This window comes from Carex rostrata, chromosome 12 (assembly GCF_964058835.1).
Source record: "Carex rostrata chromosome 12, lpCarRost1.2, whole genome shotgun sequence".
Taxonomy (NCBI): Eukaryota; Viridiplantae; Streptophyta; class Magnoliopsida; order Poales; family Cyperaceae; genus Carex; species Carex rostrata.
Window position 1 is genome coordinate 7,561,625 of NC_135929.1, and position 16,069 is coordinate 7,577,693.

The window sequence follows — 16,069 nt, forward strand, 5'->3', positions numbered from 1 at the left end:
TTAATTTGCATAATTAAAATTAGAACCAATCCCCCATCGCTTCCCCGAGCTAACTGGGTTTAAATTGTACTTTAAAGTACTTTAAAATACGTTCAAGTAAGTAGTTAATTAATGATTACATGACTGTTAATAAGCTGGGGAACTAGCTCGGGGATTAGTGATTACAACTCCTCCTAACAGACTGTCAACGAAATTAAAGCGCAAGACAAAACCGTGCAAAGCTAACATTTAAAGCAATAAATGTAAAATAGCAATGCGTTAAAACATCGATGCGTTAATTAATGACAAATTAATAAATTACCGTTATTAGCGGACGGTTAAACCCAGTTAAACCAGTTCGGGAACGGGCTCGGGTTTGGTGGCTCAGGGTACAGGAACATTTCTCTTTTTTAAAATCACTTTTTTTTTTTGTTTAAGAAAGTCGTGAACCATAAAAAATCAGTGTGAGAGGTTTCTTAAAATCACTTTTTTTAAGAAAATTCTGGACCATAAAAAATCAGTGTGAGAGGTTGCAGTTACATAAATATTCATATAAAAAGACACATGGAGCAATTTTTTAGAATTTTTTATTTTTTATTTTTTGGATGCAATTTCGGAAATAGCAAGAATAGCGCTAGCTTGGGGTTAGCGCTATTCCATTGTTTGAATGAGTTAGCAAAAATAACGCTAACTCCAAAAATAGTTATATTCTTAGAGTGATTCAAACGTAGACTAGTAAAGAAAAATAACCACTAATTCAAGAACAATGCTAACCCAATTAATGCTATTTTTGACAATCCAAACGCCTCCAAAAAGAATATCAATACTTATATATGGATCAAGAAACAAGCACTTTTGATGAACGACTTGAAAACCGTCAATTGGATCTACTCTTGCATGCACATGCTATGCCAAAATTCTCAATTTTGAATGAGAAAAGAAAGGAACAATACAACTATTCCTTGTCGGTGCAATTGTAGATATCATTTTGCGGCCATGTCCTTGCAAATAGAGAATGGAATAAAATTTCAACAGTTTCATTTAAGTTTCATTCATCTGTTCACATTTTTGTATTGAATTTTCGTTATGTTTTCAATGAAAATTAATGTCAACAATCTTTTTCATAAGAGCTACGTACTGTTTTAGAAATTTTCATATCTATATGTGATTATAATATTTTGATACGTAAACCCAAAAAAAGTATTATGACACAAAATATAAGAAGATTCTATGAAGGACAAGAAATCAAGAACAATATTTAAAGCCACTTGTTTATTGCAGCAAGGAAATAATAATATCCACAAGCTTTCATATTCCTTGATAATTAATTAATTAGCCAACGCATGATACATTAATTGGCTTAAATTCAAACTCATGATATTTCAATCTAGTGTATTGAAAGGAAAAAAAAAAGAAAATCATTTTACTAAATGGAAATTAATCAAATAAGCTATCATATAATAGTAATTAAGTTAAACACAGTAGCTAGCAGCCGAGCATTTCTTTAACAAGAATTAATAAGCTTGAACCATTTCTTGTGTATGGTTGTATGAAATATAACTGGTGAGCAGCTCCATTAGCTCCACTTCAACCATAGGAAACATATATGTGAAGAAAATATATAGAGGTGGTTTAATTTGAACGGCACATGTTAATCTCCGTTGAGAGATTGGTCCGGCCAGAATTCGTCGAAGTTCCAAAAATTATAATTCGATTCTGCTGTAAATTGAGAAGGAATTATTGCACCATCCAAACTCGCGGCATGTTGATTGGGATTGACCGACAAATTACCGTAATTCTGCTCTGAGCTTGTCGTATGGCTCGTACTACTTGTGCTAGTTTCATCGGCTAGAAGTAGAGCGTCAAGATGACAGTTGTTGTCTGAGCTCTCTCCCTGCTTTACTTTCTTTTGCATTCTGGTCCTCCAGAAGTTCTTTATCTCGTTGTCGGTCCTCCCGGGAAGGTGCTTTGCAATTTTTGACCACCTAGATGAAAAAAAAAAAAACATGATGTGTATCATACAGGAAGAAAAAACTTTTGTTATCAGGTGGTGGTGCAAACAGTTTTAGTAGGATGTCATATATATTTATAGTTCTCTAAGAAGATGAACAATTATAACTAATTTGCAAAACATTCATAAAATAACACAGAAACTTCTTAAATTTTGAATAGTCCTAGTAGCATGACAAAAAGAACAACACTTGCAAAATATCCATATAGTGATCGAACTTTTAATTTTTTCAAATTAGTTCTGCTAAAACGGTAAGCGCCTATGAACAAGTATCCTCTCAGGTATTGTAAAGTGGGGCCCACAACTTTCCGGCCGAGATTTACTCTCAGTCGGGCCTAACTCAATCCGGTGCCTATTGAAGATGTAGGGTTCCCTTTAAGATTCGTGCCAGGTTAAAAGAACGGTCTGGATCTACTAATTCTAATAGATTCTCTTTGACGGTACTGTCGGTAATTCGAATTCAAGTGGCTATCATGATATCTGCTGTCTGTTGTGTCCCATCAGCAATTCATTGCATACAATTTAAATATAGATTTCTCATCACAGTACACTGATGCATAATTCTCAGCAAAGTAAATTCTTTGATATTTTATCTAAGCAACTTAATTTTTCATGATTCTCTTACATCTAGAAATTAAAGTATTTTTCAATATTAGGACTTGAACATAAAAAAAATAACTTGTAGAGTTTAGTTGTTACAATTTATTTTCCAGTGCTTGAAGCAAATAGAAACAGTACCTATTGCCCCATCTGGAATGGAGATCCATGATTAGCATCTGCTCCTCTTGAGTGATATTTCCTCGGCGAACATCTGGTCTCAGATAGTTCAGCCATCTCAGCCGACAGCTCTTCCCGGTTCGATTGAGACCTTCAGAGAATAGTACCAGTATGTACGTACGTTAGTATTAGATGTCAATCACACAAATCAAAGAATAAGAAATTACCAGCAGCACGAGCAACATTATTCCAGTTGCCATCGCCATGTGTCGAGACGTAGTTGAAAAGGATGATGTCTTCTTCCATGGTCCATGGCCCCTTTCTAACCTCTGGTTCCTGGCTGTGGATGTTGTTGTTGCTGTTATTTCCTTGCTCCATGTCTCCATGCAGCAACCTAGTCTAGAGAGAGAAAGTGAGAGAGATAGAGAGAGAGAAATGAGATTTGGAGTGGACATGGGATGTATAGGTAGGGTTCTTATAGAGAGAACATGCATGGTTCCCAGCCTTTGAGAGTCATATAATCAGGAATGGTTGTGCTCATTTTGGTACCGTTTTGGTTACGGTCAAAAATCAACCGGAATCCGTATCAATACCGGTCAATTTTTACTGTAAAACAAAATCAATTAACACATAAATTAAATCCTACGATTCAACCATAAAAAAATATGGTTTTGGTTGTCAATTTTTGTGTATATACTACAACAATCTGTGAGTACCCGCGATGGTAAAATAATTAACACCATCGGTATCATTGCAAATATTTCCATCGGTAATAACGATATCCCCGAAAATAGCAATTTCTTTTGGCTTACCTTGGGCAATAGTAATTTGTTTACTCTTGTGGTGTTATACAAATTTCTTGTTTCTTAGAGAAAATTTAACAATGCTTAATTCAAATGTTGGCTTGCACTGCAATTTTTTGTGAAAGTGCATGATTTCAAAGTGAACTTTAACTTTTGCCAAACCTAATAGTATAGTCAGCATTCCTTGTACACCTATCGGCCGCGTTACTGTTTAACTGTATTTTTTTTTTCTCACGGTACCAGAAACATATAGTTCATTTTGGCCCATATCTCATACCCATTTCCAATCCCATGTATCTACCGAACAGGCCTTATTGTTGTTAAATCATGGAAAAAATTCAATACATTTCTTAATATCATGATTTCAAGATAAAATTGCAATGGGCTTAGGTGTAATATTATAATAAAAATTAAGATTAATGCATAAAGGCCCAGTGTTAATGGACCCAGATGTAAAATGGACATGGGTACCTTAGGCCCGTTTTAAATAATGGGCCGGATCTTTCCGTGAATTCCTCAAGAGCTACCCATGATTTCGCGTAAAGATTTTAACAGAGTAATTTTAGCTTCATGCAGAGCAGAAACTGTATGCAATGCTGGTTTAATTATATAGTCTGTGAGCTGCATTAAGTCAAAACTACTCTGTTAAGATCTTTACCCAAGATTTCTCGATTCAATCTATCTTTACAAAGGAAAGTTTCGGCTAGTTTCATCTGGGCTGGGGCAGATGAACTACATCTGAGCCGTTAATCAAATGGATGGCTAGGATTTTGCCCGTTACAAAACTTGGGTACCCAATTGAATGTCTGTGACCTCTCCTGTTCTCTCTGGCGGCCGCGATCGGAGATAGGAAAGCGCCATGGGGAGAGAAATTTTGAGGCAAGTCCTCTTACACCGCGGTCGTCTTCTCCGTGCTCTCTCTTCAACTCCGCCTTCCACCTCGGTCTTCGTACGCCGGTTCCAAGCTGGTCTGGTCTCTCCCTCTCTCCCTCTCTCTCTCTCTCGCTCTCTCTCTCACACACACACACAGAGCTCATGTGATATTGTGATCACTGATGAGCTTTTTTGTTTTTATAATGCTATGTGTTTATCTTGATATAGGTTTAAGTATATAATGTGCTATTATTTTTTCTTCAGCTTTTTCCCCTATTGTGGCAAGTAGGTTGTGTGTGTGTTTTGGGGGGGGGGGGGGGGGGGGGGGGGGGGTGGGGGTGGGGGTGGGGGTGGACATCATTTTTACTTGTATAATGAAAACTGGAAAGGTTGAATGAGTATTGCTCATGTAGATCTATAACCTCATAAGATGTCACGTGCTATTCTGTATTTGGGAATAGGCATCAGTGTGGTATTATAAAATAGGATGGAATAGTCTGATTCATAAGTTGTGTATTGATAATTTTCAATTAACATTGCAATAGATGGGGGAAATGATAACCCCACCGATAGCACGGACGATTTCGAGAAGCGCTTATTCGGCGATATGAATGGAGGTGGGAGTAGTGACCCCTTCTTCAGAAAGCTCGACAGGATTGAGAGGTCTTTCACGAGAGCCAACGCGGAGATGCAGTCTAGTAGAGGTGACGATTCTGAATATGAAGAGGTGATGGGTGATGATTCGGAAAAAGATGAAGTAGATGAGTTGCTTAGTAGAGTTGGCCAGGGGTTCTTTAAACATAATGATGAGGTATACGAGGAGGATTATGCCTTCAGACCTGATGTTACTTTCAGACCGGGCGACACTTATACTATCAAGGTAAGAATTTAATTGTGTTGTTTTATTTCAGCATAACAGTTTTTGTCTGCGAGTAATTGTGATTTGGGTTTCTCACTCTTTTGAATGAAAATGAAAAGTACCATTAAAAGTTGGAGGGGATATATTCGCAATGGTGACAACCAATTTCAATTTTTTTTTTTGAAATGGACTAAAATGGTAGATATGTCGTTTATCATTTAGACAGACTATGTATATAATGTGGTTCAAAGTTTAGATTGTTTGGTTACCAATCAAGCTGGTGGAACTAAGCCCTTAATGTTTCAGATTGATTCACGGATGACCAATGTATGTTTTTGAATTTTGATGTTGATAAGCTATGAATCAGCTGTTCTGTTGTCATAAGTTTGTCATCGATACAACCTATCCCTTAAATAATGGCCTTCTATATATGTTCCAAAACTTTGAAAATGGTTTCGTGTTATGATGCAACAAATGCCACAAATAATTCTATATTCATTATGCTTCTTTGTTATTTTATTTTTCATTGATATATTGGAGCTGCTTTATGCTTACCTGAAAATATTTAGTCTAATTGAGCATTTTGGATTCAATCATTGATTTTGTTCTCTCTTGTTAATTGGCTAGGATCTTGATCTTACTAAACCTGCCGGTAGACCGCCACCCCAGAGACATGAATTTCAAACAACTACTGAAGAGGTTTTGAAAAAAGCTGATTTCAGGGTGATTACTCTCTCTCTCTCTTCTGAATTAAAAATAAAAAGAGGAACAGAGATCTAAGTGATTTTAATTCTTCCAATCCTACTCGTTGCTGCTATAAATCAGTTTGACCTGTAGACAACCAAGTTGTCATATGCAAAAGGACTAGTGGAAACATGATAAGAAGATTTAATAAAAAAACACATCATTAATAAATGATAGACCATCTGTTATATTTATATATCATATGTTCCCTCGAATGCTTCAAGGAAGAAATACTCAACAAAATGCTCAGGATCTAACATTGAAACATTACACAATATGGTAGCTGTCAAAAGTAAGACATGCTCACAACCTGTTTGCCAAAATACCTTAAAAGATCAAAACCTGAAAAAACTACAAATTGCATATGCTCACAATATATCTTGTCATAATGCCTTAGAAAAAGGGCTTGGATAAACCAAGATAATACCTGCTTCTTCTTCCAATTAGAAGGGAAAGTGTCGAGCTCAGAGAATTTTTTTCTAGAAACCTTGACCGAAAATTGAAAAACCCTTACCGCTATTGGCGGTTGCAGTGCTGGAGGTGTGCCCTGACCCCCCCCCCCCCCCCAACCACCACTCCTCTCTCTTTGTTACTCGCACACATACACACAGTAGGGGTGGTGGGCTGCCATGGTGAGAATAGGAGAGAGACAAGGTCGTGCAATTGCAAGGGAGAGTACTTTAGATCTGTTTGCAGAGGTGCTTGGATGGGGGGATGTTCTTTCTTTTTTTTTCTGGGATAAAAGGTGTTGAAACATGCTGGCAACAAATAAGTAAAAGAAAACAGGAGACGCTGGCTATGTTCGTGAAATTAGAGTTGTGTTTTTATGATTTAATTACGGCATACAGTTTAGGAGTATTTTGGGACAGTTCATATTTATCTCACCATATCATTGTTAAAAATACACATTTTTGTGAAAAACTACAAAAAATTCTTTTTTGTTGTATCATCTGAAAATGTATTTATGATGTATGCCTGATAACTCAAATTCTTTTGATGCAGAATGTCAGATTCTTGGCCAATTTCGTTACTGAAGCCGGCATCATTATTAAAAGAAGTCAGGTACTGTTACAGAAGCTTTATCCCCTTGATTATTCAGCAGTACAGAAAAGAAAAGAGAGCAGTAAAGTTCTCACTGTTGTATATATTAGTTTTGGTTCTTTCTTCCACTTGGTTACACTCATGTAGGGATTTGTTTATTCAAGATAAGCAGCTTTTAATTATTTCTATACTTTCTTAAAATTCTAGCACACTCTGCTAGGGATTAAATTCTAGAAAAAAGATGGGTGTCGATGTTCTTATTAGGACATCTTGTTAATCATTTGATTAAATCTCCATTAGGTATTTGTACTATTCAGATAAATTCTTGACATTAAATTTCCAACCATATAGTCATTTTCACTTCTCCCCTTGGTCTTCATTTGAACAGACTAGGATCAGTGCTAAGGCCCAGAGAAGGGTGGCTAGAGAGATCAAAACCGCACGTGCATTTGGGCTGATGCCTTTTACCAGCATGGGCACGAAGCCGTTTATTTTCGGTAAGGACATGGAGGATCATCACCGGGATTACGAGTATAATACGTATGATGATCAAGCTGGTATTGATGATGCTGTCCTTGATGTCCAGCCTATCCAAAAATCATGATATAGATAGTTTAACTTTGCTATTGCATGATGTGCGCAATACTATCTTTTGTAATAATACGAATTTTTGTTGTTACAACTTTCTGTAACTTTCTTTTAGTCGTATGTCAGTACTCTTTGGATATAGCACATTGTTTTTTTCCCCATGTTATGAAGGTTGAAGTACTTGCTGTCCTTGTTGCTCCAGTGAGGTGCTTATTCGCCACAACCCACATAAAAGCATGCGTGCTTGATCGCATACAAAATGAAACTTAATTTCAATTTTCATAAATTTGAAAGGTACAACATTAACTTGTGGAATTTGTAATTGAAATGTTGTTGTGAACTTTTAGTTGGGTAAATATTTTACAAGGACAAAACGTGTTTTGGCATTTTTTGAATAAACTTTTTAGTATGGACTTCATCAGAGGAGGTAGCCAAATGGGCACATATTTTGCCTTGCTAGATGGATTCCTGGGTCTTTAAATTGGGATAGGAAGTTCACTAATTTCATGTTAAATGACTTATCATCTTTTGGATCTCTGATTTTGCCTAATAACAATGGATCTCAATATCAATCCCATATATATAGAATAGATAAATTGTGGTTACAAGATGAGGAACCTATAAGCTTGTTCCAAAATGGTGGAATGAATTTCCTTCATCTCAAGATATTGAAATAACTAGAAATTAAAGTTACGGTATATGTGAAGAAGAATTAGACGTTGTGGCATAAAAGATCATATAGGAGTATATGAGAAGAACTAGAGATTGGCATAAAAATCATATTGGAGAAGAAAAGAAAGAAGGCAAATGCCTTGAGAAATTTCATAGACTAGAATTTATTCAAGGAAAAAAAAGTATCTGTCAGAAAAGGAAATAAGTGATTGGGGAAAACCTATGTTGCATGGATACGGGTACGGGTATCGTGTCGGATACAACACGGACACAACAACACGATAATTTTTAAAAACCTCCGACACGATACGCCTATTATATATATTTTATTATTTTAATTATAATATTAATTCAATTATATAAATATAAAAATACATGGTACAATAACGCAAGTATACAATATATATAAAAAGCTATTCTAATTTGACAACAAAGAGAAGGTGGCCGAGTGGTAAACCAATATGTCGTTGAATCACATGCCTAGAGTTTGATTCCTGCATACTCTAAAAGAAAGGTTTTTGATTGCGGTTCATGCACGGTTCATGCGTGGTGCACGGCTTTAGCGCGGTCCACGGAGCAACGCTGGTGCATGGGCGCGTGTCGGATGCGTGTCCAGACAGACGGAGGCGTATCAGCAGGTTTCAACAAAGTGTCGGAGGCCGTATCAGGAGGGTAGGGACACGCCACCTCACCTGACACGTTAGCTGGTGTGTCTGACACGTATCGGATACGATGGCTTCCTAGGAGTGTCAGGGTAACACGGGGGAAAACAAAGGTAAAATGTTGAATGATCTAATACTTGGAAGAGAATTATGAAATTAAATGGTCAAGAGAAGGGGATCTCAAGTTTCATACCTCATTCTTTTACTTGCTGAAATTCAGTCTGCATACTGTCGGACTTGTACAGTTTTAATTCATTGTTAAAAAATAAAAATAAAATAGAATTGATCCAAGGTTTACAGCTGAAGAAATTTAACTACTGGTCAAATCTGCCAACACATTAGTCGAGGTCTAATGTTTTCTTAATTGCAGAAATAGAATATATTTTAGAAAAAACAAAAAATTGAATTAGAATTGGTAGGGGTGCGCCAGGCCCGTGCAGTAGTGCGCGACGCGTAAGAGCCCCGGCAGCAAGCTACCGTGCTGGACCTTCCCCACAAAAAATAAATTTAATATCGTTGTGAGCACATGGCCCACATATCAGATATTAAACTGATAAGAACAGATACTACACTTGATCTTAGCCGAAAGGCCGAGAAAGGTATGAGTTACCTTGAAGCCTTGCCTCTTATTTTATAGCCTCTCGGGAGACTCAGAGAAGATACATACTGAATGTGGGACTAAGTGAACGATTTCTCAACCGTAAAGCAAACCGGTCCCATCTATTTATTGTTTGCTGCATTGGCTCCTAAATAGAGTGGGCTGTTCCTGGACCAAAGGATAGGTCTTAATATGGGCCTCACTTTAGTAACAAAGCATGGTCTCACTTTATGACCTCTTAATATATATGGACAGGTTTGTACTTTTCAGTTCAAAAATCAAAATACTTGATTGACATTAAATTTTTTATTTCTGAATTATAAAATCACGAAGCTCTCGTAAGTAAATTCATGGGGACAATCAATTCTTAAGACACTGTGTTGATAATATTCTAAGCAGAAAATAGGTAAGAGGCAATAAAAAAAAATGAGCTTTGTAAATATTGCTACAGCAATTTTCATATGTAGCCGCTGTCATTTGGTAATCCACATCAATGACATGTGGCCTCCCATTAGTATTTTTATTTTGGGAAAAAAATTAGTATACCCGTCTAAAATTTTAAAATAGCTAATTTCTCCATTAAAACATCACAATATCCAATATATCCAAACAAATTTAACATTTTATTTATTTATTTTAAAAATTAAATTGATCAATATGTAGGATGAAAACAAAGCGGATAGTGGTCAAGCCAAATCCACATCTCTTTTTTCATTTTCTAGATACGTATACAGACATATAAGACAAATACGGATACAGATCATATTAAATGTTTATTAAAATAATATAAAAAATATTAAAGTTCATAATATTTATCTAATTATAATGCTGAATAACATAATTTTTTCATAATATATATCTACTTTTAAAATACGGATAATTAAAATTTAAAACCATATCAGTATCCTTATCTACATGAGTATTTAAATATAAGATATCCACATCTAAATTTTCGAATACGAATTGAATATAAATCAAATATTATCCATACCGTTTTCACCCCTACCAATATTGCCATCTAATTTTAAAGAGAAAAATAAAAAGAAAAATGGAAGGCTGCGACCTATTGCGGTGATAGTCTAAAAACAATACCACTTCCGACACATTCTTCCGGTTTGGATTATGTCTCTTTGTAGAAGAAATAAGGCACAGGGGATGTCTCTTTCTTTTTCTTTTGGCGTTAGTGGCGGTATCTCACTCACTAAATCCCTCCAACTTTTTTGCTACGCCTTCTACTCGTATGCTCTCCATTTTTTATTCAACTTCCATTTCAATTCATTTCTCTTGGCAATTACGGACTTCTTTTGTTTTTTTTTTATTTCATCAACAACAAAATGGTAGTTATGTTATGATAACTTGGGTTTTATTTTGTGGAATAATTAAGTATGTTTGTTCCATGATGAATAAGCCCTGCTTGTTACAAGACCACATCTTCTGTTACAACAAATATCAGTGAATTTTTTTAATATATTTGGTAGGATTTCTGAAGGAACTCACAATTGCTACATTTTTTTAAAATTTAGCCAATTAATGATGTCAGAAAAAAAAACCACAACTTAACATCATGAATAATTAGAAATAACAATCAAGGACTAAAATGGTTTATAAAAAAACTCAGAGACCAAATTATGGATCATATGATATTAAGAAATGTTGCTGTGATTTAGGAGGAGAGGTTTTTGGAAACTATTAATTATTGTTTTAAAGCCTAGGAGACAACATATGCATAATTAAATATTTTGAGGTTATCACTTAAAATTGTGCCTTCATATCTCTTGCTTCTTTACTTATTACTGCAGATGAGGCTCCTGCACCAGTAAAACATACACTTTTACCCCCTCTTATAATACAAGATGGGAGGCTTGTTGCGTGTTCGAGAAAAAACCTCTTTGCTTTTGACAGAAACGGATCGCTTGCATGGGTCGTGCGTGCCTCTTGGTCTTTTCTGTAGAGAAGATATAGCCCCTGTAACTGATGATAGAGGAAAGGTCAATCTTTCATTGTTTTTCCAGTTTTTTTTTTTTTTTTAATTGGAGCATTATTGAGTGCAAGACATGAGGTGTATCTTGTCTGAATCAGGCAAAAATTGAGGCTTAATTGCACAATAAGGGTTATTCGGTCAAAATTCGACAACTGGAGGCTAGTGACAATCTTTGAGTTCAAAAAATTGCTAATTACAATATTCTGGTACCTTGTGTTTATTGCTTTCCTTGAACTCCTACAAGATTAACAACAAAATCAGTTTATTTTTCAGAAGGAAAAAATAATAGAAAAAATGATAAATTTTCTTTGGTGAGTACTGAGCCAAGAACATTATTATTATTTGGCAGATATATTTGGTAGCTGAAAATACGGTTATGAAGATAAACCCTTAGAAAATAGGCTCTATCCAACCTCCATTGAAAGTGCTCTTCTCATCACAATTCTTCTGAGGAGATAATGGGGCTCTCAATCAGCCCCAGCTACCTGTCATTTTTTTATAACCGTAAGAAACCGTGGCCTTTTCTCTTTCTTGCTACGTGGAGAGCTCCAATGGAGCATTGGTCCCACACTACGCCGTCTTAGGTAGACTCAGGGGTGCATGGTTGATCAACTGAATTGTTACTTTAATTCAGCACCATTTGTGGATTTATGTGAAGGATGTAAGATATTACCTTCCTTGGATATCACGCTTACACAACTTTTTATCTTTACATTGTGGCATTGATATGGTATGGTACTATCTTTCTCTTTGGGAAGTAATTAATAAATGATAGAGAGAAAAAATAAAATAAAAAAATATTAGATATATGGCCTGAAATTTTGGCCGCCTTGGCACCTTGCACATTTTATCCTATGTCATAATTGAAAGTTTGATTTTTTTTCTTTTTCTATTAATTTTTCAATTATTCCGTGCGTGTATTCATCTTTTACAACCATTTCTAATAACATTTTAGGTATCAGATTCCGAAGGGCAACTTTACTCGGTGTACATCCGCAACACACAATTTAGATGGATCCAGTCTCTAGGCATGTTTGGGGATAAAATGATAATTACACCAGGAAATAACGGATTTGTGTACGCCACGTTTCCCAAACAGGCTATGGTGGTCTGCCTCGATGCTTCAACTGGAAACATCACCTGGCAACAGACTGTGGGCCCCCTAAGCAGTGAAATGGTGTCTCCACTTGTAGATTCCAATGGTAACACTTTTAACCTGGAATTGAAGAATTGAAGTTGATTTAGGCATCATAACTCTGAATTTGATGGTTGGTTGTACAATTCGGGTAATTCCAGTGGCAATTACTGAAGCCAACAACTGCAATTAAGCCCAAATCAATTACCTCAATTTCAGCATTGTTGAATTTTAGGGATGAATTGAGCTCTCAATTTACAATTATTAGTTGCAGACACAAAGAAGCCTTGCCAATTCTCTGATATTAGATGACCATTTTTCAGACCACAGATTACATTTATCCGAAACGAAGAAATCCAATATCGAGGTTCAATGTAACCTCAGTGAATTCTCAGTGGTGCTACAATACATCAAAATAACCCTAATGTGATGCAACATTTATTCAACTAACCACATATAGCTAAATTATTGCTGTCTCTTATGTTAGGTTGGATCAAAATTGGGTCATTAGACGGGATTCTCTACTCAATTTCACCAAATGGTGATCTGAAAAAGCTTCTCGAAGAAACTGCATCAGAATCTGCAATTCAAGCTAGCCCTGCACTAGACTGTTCTGGTTTTGCTGTGTATATTTCTCAGACCAGACTGGATTCAAAGATAACCCATAATATTGGTACTACTAGTTATGTGTCAGCTATGAGACCTGTACAAGTTTTATTCACTTTGTTAGCACCAGCCACTGGTACAGTATATTGGACCGGGGATTATCCTGGTAAGCCTTTTGTACCATTTATCAATTTTCTCTCATTTTTTATGTGTTATGCCAGACTGTGTTTATGAAATGGTATTGTACCTCCCTAGTCTTTTTATGTTGTTATTTGGCCATATCTTGAAATTTAAACCTCAAACCTTAGCGATTATTTGGTTTTCTTTCCCCGGTCTGAAATAATATTTGGCGGAAATTTTTAACATAAAATGTTGGTCTTTTGTTAAGGTGAGGTTTCTGATCTTTTGCTGAAAAACGAACTGCAATACTTCGCTGTTGATGAGAGGATGGTACTCGCATTTCTATCATCTGGAAGTATGTTTACTCCTTTTCCCTTATTTCTCTTATTTTTTTCATTTTTTTTTTAGTTTTTAAGGCCTCTCTTTTAATCATGCAAATATATGAATTTTTTTGCAAATGACCCCCCAAAAGTATTCCAAAAGCAAATTTCACCATCTCTCATTCTTTCTAGTGAAAGAAGAATTTCTAGTTATTCACATAAGTTGTACTTTATGCAGGAGTTGGCAACACGTTTCAATGCTACACTACATGTATGATTTTCTTTTAACCCACAGTATAAAAAGGTTTACTTGGCTTATTTTTTAGGTGATATAGAAGATTAAGTTTTCCTTTTCTATTTTTTACTAGGGCAAAGAACTGCTTGGACCTGCTCGCAAGCTGCACCCAAATTCCCAAGAACAAACTCTGGTAAGGCGAAGAATTTGCAAATTTGGCACTTTGGCCGTTACTGGTACCTGCATACATTAGTACCCTGTCATTTTGCCAAAAAATATATTCTGATAACCCTTATTGTAAATCAATTTTGCGATTATGTATTTGCATTACTCATTTATAACTTGTTTAATCCTTGGTTGTGCAAACTTAACTAAAATCAAGCCTCAAAAAGGAGCCGTGAAGTGAGCTATCATTAAATACTTTTCACATTTCAGTAACCCTTGCAACAAATCTCACATCTTATGTTTTCTTGTAGGACTAGGAGATAAAGATACAAATTTATTATTCCTTTTAGTACAAACCATCATATTGGTGGTACTATCTGTGGTTGTTCGATTTTGCTGCATCTTTTGGAGGAAGCAGAAGCTTAAAGATAATGGCTCAAGTGATTTTTTGGAGAAGAGGGTAAGCAGTTAAATTAAATAAAAACAAATAAAAAAACCTTAGTTTGTCCCCCCCCCCCTGGCCGGTGAAATTACCTGTGCACATTTTGACTTTGCTCGTTGTTATTTCAAATGTAGCAAGTTCTTTTACCCAAACTATGTAATTCCTTCAAATGTGTAATTTAATTCAACCTAATTTTCTTGAGTGAGTCTATGGTACTATGCATATTACGATTTAGCACCGTGCTACGGTTCTATATTCGAGTTTTCAAATCCTAACGGTCGATCCGAACCGTTCATCTTGTTCTCCATATTAATATGTGTTTGGAGACCAAATTTTACATTTTTTGAAATTTTTTTACTATTTTTTTAGATTTATTGAAAATCACTGTTTTTGGATGGTCCAGAATTTTCAGATCAAGTGATTTTCTAAATATCTAAGAAAATAGTAAAAAAATTTCAAAAAATGTAAAATTTGGTCTCCAAACACATATTAATATGGAGAACAAGATGAACGGTTCGGATCGACCGTTAGGATTTGAAAATTCGAATATAGAGCCGTAGCACGGTAACAACCCGTGATATGCATAGTACCATAGACTCACTCAATTTTCTTAGCTAAACTTCACGTGCAGAACTTCCTCAATTGACCCAAATTTTCCTCAGTCATGTTATTTAGCTCCAAGCAAAAAAAACGGACAGGAAATGGAGCTTAAAGGTTGTCCAACTGGTATGTCTGCCATACCAGATAGTTCATGCTGGTAATGAACAGAAATTGATCTGATTGAAACTCCCCAACAATTTAGAAAAAACAGGCAAAGTGAAAATAATAAGAAAACTACTCCAATTGTAACATACTTTTTGTGTAAAATGCAGCGTTCTCTCCATATCAAGAAAAAGGAACTAAACAAGCTGATCTCTGAGCTAGAACAAAAGACAATAGAAGAAGCCACAACAAATGAGACCCTTGAAGATTTTTTGACAAATAGTCAAACAAAAGGAAGGGATAGAGAGGAAGCTCTACAGCTCTTACAGCCTCGGTCTGGACCGCACCATCAGTTCAGGAGCAGTTCCCTCAATTCTTCCTTTGTACAATGGCAGGATGAAGAGCCACTCATTCCATAACTCAATGCAGAAGGAAAGCATAACTATATTTAATACATTTAGTGACAGTTCTTCAGGGGAAGAAAGAGAAGACAGTGAGACCGGGTAAAGTGGAAGCAGTTCGAGTAGCTGGGAAACGGAGTACCCGGAAGTGGAAATCCAGGAAGTCGAGGAAGATGAAGGGAAGATTGTTGAAGCAGCATCATCAAGAGTTTATTCAAATCCAATTTATAATGAAACTGAGATGGATTTAGCAGGTGGAGAGAGGAGATTAGGATTGAAGAGAAGAACTCATTCTTCTACTTACTGACAATTTAGATGCATTCCGAGTGTACACTGTTGTACAAATTTAATTCATTGATGTAAACAAAAAGAACAGATTTAACAAAAAAGATGTTGCCTGCCATCATAAGTATAA

General features: G+C 35.8%; 3 protein-coding genes, 1 long non-coding RNA gene and 1 pseudogene across 5 annotated transcripts; 3 read left to right on the forward strand and 2 right to left on the reverse strand.

Annotated features, from left to right (window-relative positions):
- Positions 1-1,275: 1,275 nt before the first annotated feature.
- LOC144562903 (MYB-like transcription factor EOBII) lies at positions 1,276-3,137 on the reverse strand. Its single transcript, XM_078312258.1, has 3 exons — positions 2,935-3,137; positions 2,729-2,858; positions 1,276-1,964 (listed from the first exon to the last, which is right to left on the reverse strand). The coding sequence occupies exons 1-3, from the start codon at positions 3,083-3,085 to the stop codon at positions 1,631-1,633; spliced, it is 615 nt and encodes a 204-aa protein (XP_078168384.1). The 5' UTR covers positions 3,086-3,137; the 3' UTR covers positions 1,276-1,630.
- A 1,133-nt stretch (positions 3,138-4,270) lies between these two features.
- On the forward strand, positions 4,271-7,804 carry LOC144563231 (uncharacterized). Of its 2 annotated transcripts, XM_078312670.1 has the most exons (5): positions 4,271-4,478; positions 4,929-5,263; positions 5,870-5,965; positions 6,989-7,048; positions 7,416-7,804. In XM_078312670.1, exons 1-5 carry the CDS (start codon positions 4,370-4,372, stop codon positions 7,629-7,631), a joined length of 816 nt encoding a protein of 271 aa, XP_078168796.1. In that variant the 5' UTR covers positions 4,271-4,369; the 3' UTR covers positions 7,632-7,804. The 2 variants fall into 2 exon arrangements, with proteins under 2 accessions (XP_078168796.1, XP_078168797.1); XM_078312671.1 differs by lacking the exon at positions 5,870-5,965 and having other exon boundaries at positions 4,306-4,478.
- A 1,561-nt stretch (positions 7,805-9,365) lies between these two features.
- LOC144563735 (U2 spliceosomal RNA) lies at positions 9,366-9,552 on the reverse strand (annotated as a pseudogene).
- A 1,094-nt stretch (positions 9,553-10,646) lies between these two features.
- Positions 10,647-12,180, forward strand: LOC144563705 (uncharacterized). Its single transcript, XR_013514397.1, has 3 exons — positions 10,647-10,785; positions 11,347-11,535; positions 11,878-12,180. It is a non-coding gene; the product is annotated as an uncharacterized LOC144563705 (long non-coding RNA).
- A 75-nt stretch (positions 12,181-12,255) lies between these two features.
- On the forward strand, positions 12,256-16,027 carry LOC144562939 (protein GAMETE EXPRESSED 3-like). Its single transcript, XM_078312308.1, has 8 exons — positions 12,256-12,285; positions 12,484-12,730; positions 13,151-13,435; positions 13,658-13,744; positions 13,948-13,980; positions 14,078-14,137; positions 14,427-14,569; positions 15,424-16,027. Exons 1-8 carry the CDS (start codon positions 12,256-12,258, stop codon positions 15,670-15,672), a joined length of 1,134 nt encoding a protein of 377 aa, XP_078168434.1. The 3' UTR covers positions 15,673-16,027.
- Positions 16,028-16,069: the final 42 nt, after the last annotated feature.